We start from the raw sequence: 5,133 nt of genomic DNA on the forward strand, positions 1-5,133 counted from the left end.
TCTTGGAATGGCATCAATTATACTATCAAAATAGGCTACTGAGGATTTGTCAACAGATCCCAAACAATTTCTAGTCCACGCTAGAAGGAAAATAGAAAATGGAAAAAAAAACAAAAACAGAAAGAAAAACACAAACAAAAAGAAACAAGAAGAAGAAGAACTCAAGCTATCAGTTGTCATTGATGTCACTAAGTGAAGAGAGAAGAGAGGAAACTATAAGATATAACACTTACATTCAAATTCCACTAGTTACCTAAATTCAAGAAAATCAAAAACCTTCAAGAGGATTGGCTCTTTGTCGGTGGATGGAACAGTTTACAAGTGAAACTTCTGATTCTTCTAATTCTTCAGCAAGCTCTGGTGATGAAATAGTGATGCCCCTCCCATCGTTGGGTACTTGCGGCAGAGAAAGATGGCCATCCAAGAACTGCATCACCTGGCGCATGGTTGGTCTTGCTGCAGGCACAGGATTTGAACAAAGCAATCCAATCTTTAAGATCATTTCCACTTCCCCCAGATGGTAATCACCCCCCAGTCTTGCATCTATAACCTCTGGAATTACTCCATTCCTCCAACTCCTCCTCACCCAGTCCACCAAATGAAGATCCAGTGATTCTTGTTGCATTATTGGCCTCCTTCCACAGACAACCTCAAGTATGAAAACCCCAAAGGCAAAGACATCAGTGCTCGTAGTTGCCCTGCCCGTTTTAGTGAGCTCTGGAGCTATATAACCAAAAGTTCCCACTACATGAGTGATCTGGGGATCGCTACCATGATCATACAATTTTGATAGTCCAAAGTCTCCCAACTTTCCATTCATTTCACTGTCCAGCAAGACATTGCTTGCTTTTATATCTCTGTGTACAACAATCTGCTCCCAATCTTCATGCAGGTAGAGCAAACCTGAAGCCACACCTCTGATAATTTTCAGTCGCTGACTCCAGCTAAGTGTCGTTGGCATGTTTGCATCATAGAGGCGCTTGTCTAGACTTCCGTTGGGCATGAACTCATAGACCAAAAGGACTTCCCCTTTCCTACGGCTATAGCCAAGAAGGTGGACCAAATTGCGGTGACGGAGCTCACTGCTACTCGCAATCTCCCCAACAAACTCCCTCGTTCCTTGCTTAGAATCATGAGAAATCCTCTTCACTGCAATTTCAGTTTTAGAGGTCGGCAGCTCGCCTTTGTAAACTCTTCCAAAACCGCCAACTCCCAAAAGATTTTTCTCGGGAAAGCCTTTGGTAGCCTTGAATAGTTCTTTATATGAGAATCTATGAGTTCTATTTTCTAGCTCCCACTCTTCAAGAACTTCAGCATATCTTGCCTTTCTTCTTATTATGTAAGCAATACTGGACGCGGTTATAGTTATGAACACCACTACTCCTAAGGACAGCCAAACTATCAAAGACGTTAGCTTGCTTCTATGCTTTTTCAAAGGAAGTGAAGGAAGGCTGGACATGTTGAGGGCAGGCGCTTGCCCATTCATCTTAAAGCTCCAACCCAGAACATAATGGGATGTTAGAATGGAGCCTGGAGAAGAAGAGAAGCCAGTATACATGGTGTCTAATATTACTGAGGAGAGATTAATGGAAGAAGACAACAACGGACGGCTTGGTTTGGGCACACTGATGGGGGATATTGTGACATTTAGCTGCTTCTCTGGATTGCTATAATCTATCCATACCTGCATTGGTTCCTCGCTTGTAAGGCTGAGGTTGTTAAACTTGCCAATTTTCTCAGTGAAATAAGATGCTGGCGCGGCGTCTTTCGACCTCAATCCATTGATATCAATTCCGACATGGTTGCTGTCAATATCTCCAAACTCCCTATTGTAGACGGTGTCTAGCTCAATAGCAAGGACATGATTTGATGAATTGCCATTATTGGTAGAGTTGAAGAGACCAAGGTATTGTTTGGGCAGAGCTCCAGGGAGCCCCCTGGTTGGAGAGAGCACAAGTGCAAGTCCATCGCCACCCACATCTGAATATTCGGGGAGTACTGCAAAAACAAAGCAAGTAGAGAAAGTGTAAACATTACCATCTGAGGTGTTCTTCAAATGCAGTGGCACTTTGTGGAATCCATGTCCTTGCTGGTTCCTTGTAGCGTTGGTTAATCTCAGAAGGCCATTGGGTGTGATCTCTGCTACGCCATCAAGGTACAACTCACTCCTTTGGAATCCATTGTATGTGAATTCGTCATATGTGGTTGCTGAGATTCCTGTAAGCAGACATACCATCAAAAGTAAGGATAGTTTTCGCTCCATATGGAGAAGAATGGGGATTTTCTTGTTGAGCAATTCAAACTCGGCGTCGGAGGTAGACATCTCAGTGAAGGGTAGAAGTCCTTGGGTGGTACATCCATCGACATCCCATTTAAAGCTGAAGGATTGTCCAGATTACTGTATCGGTAGACAAGACTTGCTTGCAAACGGCCACGCAAGTCCTGGTCGACGAAAATGCTAGACCTATAATGTTGAAGAACCTAACTTTTGCGTACTTTTTTGAACTTAGGATGGGCAGAAGCCTGGGTCAATATCCGAGTGAGGCAGCACCTAACTTGTTATCGGGTTTTTAATCGGAATATCTTTCAAATATTCCTGTTCATTTTTGTGCGCATGGAATTGTCTCCGCATCTCAAGGATTGTTTCCCAGGATATCGCATGTCCTGTAACAATTAAAAATACAAGTTGTGACATACTGGTCTCTTTTGGCCACATCCATGAGCAAACAAGCTAATGGTTTAGCCATGCTTAATGAAGCACATGCAATGACTAGAAGTCTTTACTTGCAATATAATTATTTTTTGGAGTTTTTTGCAATGACTAGAAGCGCACATGGGATGTCTAGAAGTCTTTGCTTGCATTCTAGTTGGCGTTTCAAAAGTCAGGAGAGGATGGAAAGTAGTGGAGGTCCCATGCGATGACTAGAAGTAGTGAAGGGCCCATGTATTGACTTGAAGTTTTTTTTTTTTTTTTTTTTTTCCGATAGAAGATGACTAGACAAAACCCGTTACCCACAACCCGGTAGCCCAGGTCCAGAATCCAAAAAAAAAGGTGCACGTGATCTGCACGTGCTCGATCTAACGGTTATCGGAGCGGGTTTCCACCAAAAATCCGAACCCGATAACCCGAACCCGTAAAGGTTCAAAAAAAAAAATCCGTAGGATCACGTGACCTGCACGTGACTTCCACCTGTATTGATCGCACGTGAGCGGGTCAGGTGAAAGCACGTGACCTGCACGTGTCCTTCGAAAAAAAAAAGAAAAAAAAACTGCTTACCTCTGTTCCTGCCGAAGGGAAACCCTAGGGGGTTTCCGCCACTGTTGCCACCGACACCGTCTACGCCAAGCCGCCGTTCATCCACGGTGCTTCCCCGCCGCCGGAGTCCACCCGCCGTTGCCCGTCGTCGCCCCGTCGCCGAACGCCGTCTCCATCCAAGCGCCACCGCTCCACACCGTGCTGTCGTCGCCCACCGTCGTTGTCGTCGTCGTCGCCCTGCCGCTGCTGCCATCGTCGCCGCTCCTCCGCCGCCGTCTTTGCCGAACCGCCGAGGTGCCGTTGCTTCCTCACGGTGTCCCCTCGTCGCCGAGCACCGTCGCCTCCGAGCCCCTCTTTCCCTACCCATCGTTCTCACCGCTGGCCGCCCCCACTCAATCCCTTTCACACTAAAGCACCGCTCACCCGAGCTCCTCTTTCCCGTCCCATCTTTCTCACCGCCGGCCACTTACCCGAGTTCCCCTGTCCCCAAACCCGCTTCACCTCTCCAACACTTCACCCGAACCCCCCCCCCCCCCCTTCTTCCTCTCTCTGCGACCTCAAAGGGTTCTCGGCACCGAACCCTTCATCCCAGCCGAGCCGTTGCCACCAGGCCTTCACACCCTTCTCTGCTTCGGGTCCAAGGCCAACAGGCCCAAGGCCCATAACCCGAGCCACTCCTCTCTTCTGAGAGCCAATCCATCAAACCTGCAAACTTGCAGGCCTCTACAAATTAAGAGCCCAGTAGACCCACCAGGTTGCTGTGATCAGACCCAATTGGAGCCGTTTCGAGAGTCCATCGGCTGCAACTGCACCCCGATTGTTGCCCCAGTGCACGAGTACACGATTCTGGTTGACTGCATTCACCACAGGTGATAGGTTCCTCTTTCTTTTGGGCTTGTTTATCTAATTGTGTTCTAGTTCTCTTACATGATAGCCATATTTTGAAAACTTACTTTTCCGTCAAATTTTGAAACCTAGAACATATATTACCACACCCATCCTATTTACCCTCTAAATCTAGATATTAAATTAGCACACCCTAGCGACATAATATTTCTCAACATCCATAGAACATATTACTTTAGGATTAGAACGACCGTAATATGAGTTTGCAACCTAACTTCTTATAGTGACTAATTTCATACTTTAATTCTGAAATATCCGAAGTACAAATTGGTAATATTTACTTTTAAGTTATTTGGTGAAAATTTGCTGATTTCTGAATTCATAGTAGGTTGCATTAGTAGGTTGTCATGCATTACATTTGGTAAGTTAGGGTTCATTAGTAGCATTGCATATCATATCATCAACTAGTGTAATCCCTGCATGCCAACCCATAGTGGTAGAGAGTACCTCCTCACTGACTCTCAGAACCCTTTAACCACCATGGACCCTAGAGTTCTGCAAGATCTTGTGGAACAAATTGCTGCATTACGAGCTGATCATAACGAATTCAAACGAGAGATCTGTGCTCTAGTGCAACATCCTAGGACTCCTGAACCGTCAACCCCAATCGCAGCTTATTCCGAGCTTAGTTTGGCCACACCACCTGTAGCTTTTTTCTATCCCCCTAGGAACCAACTTCCTCCTGATCACCAGCGCGATCTTGACGAGCGACTACTTCGTACCGTAAGAGTAGATGCCCCCACATTTACTGGTCAATTAGAGCCGAGCGTGTACTTTGATTGGAGAGCAGCCAGGGATAATTATTTTGAGTGGTACGAAATGACTGATGATAGAAAAGTACGGTTCGCTAAAATGAAGCTTATTGGGCAAGCTCACTGGTACTGGCATAATGTTGAACATATGCGTGAAATCTAAAGGCTTCCTCGTATCACCACCTGGGAGGATATGAAAGAAAAGTTGAATGAGAAATA

The 5,133-nt window shown here is 45.7% G+C and overlaps 1 protein-coding gene across 1 annotated transcript; it reads right to left on the reverse strand.

The window, feature by feature from the left end:
• LOC103719717 (L-type lectin-domain containing receptor kinase SIT2-like) lies at nt 1–2,935 on the reverse strand. Its single transcript, XM_008809087.4, has one exon. The coding sequence runs from the start codon at nt 2,321–2,323 to the stop codon at nt 269–271; it is 2,055 nt and encodes a 684-aa protein (XP_008807309.4). The 5' UTR covers nt 2,324–2,935; the 3' UTR covers nt 1–268.
• Nucleotides 2,936–5,133: the final 2,198 nt, after the last annotated feature.

The sequence above is a fragment of the Phoenix dactylifera genome, unplaced genomic scaffold, assembly GCF_009389715.1.
Source record: "Phoenix dactylifera cultivar Barhee BC4 unplaced genomic scaffold, palm_55x_up_171113_PBpolish2nd_filt_p 000311F, whole genome shotgun sequence".
In the NCBI taxonomy this organism is placed as follows: domain Eukaryota; kingdom Viridiplantae; phylum Streptophyta; class Magnoliopsida; order Arecales; family Arecaceae; genus Phoenix; species Phoenix dactylifera.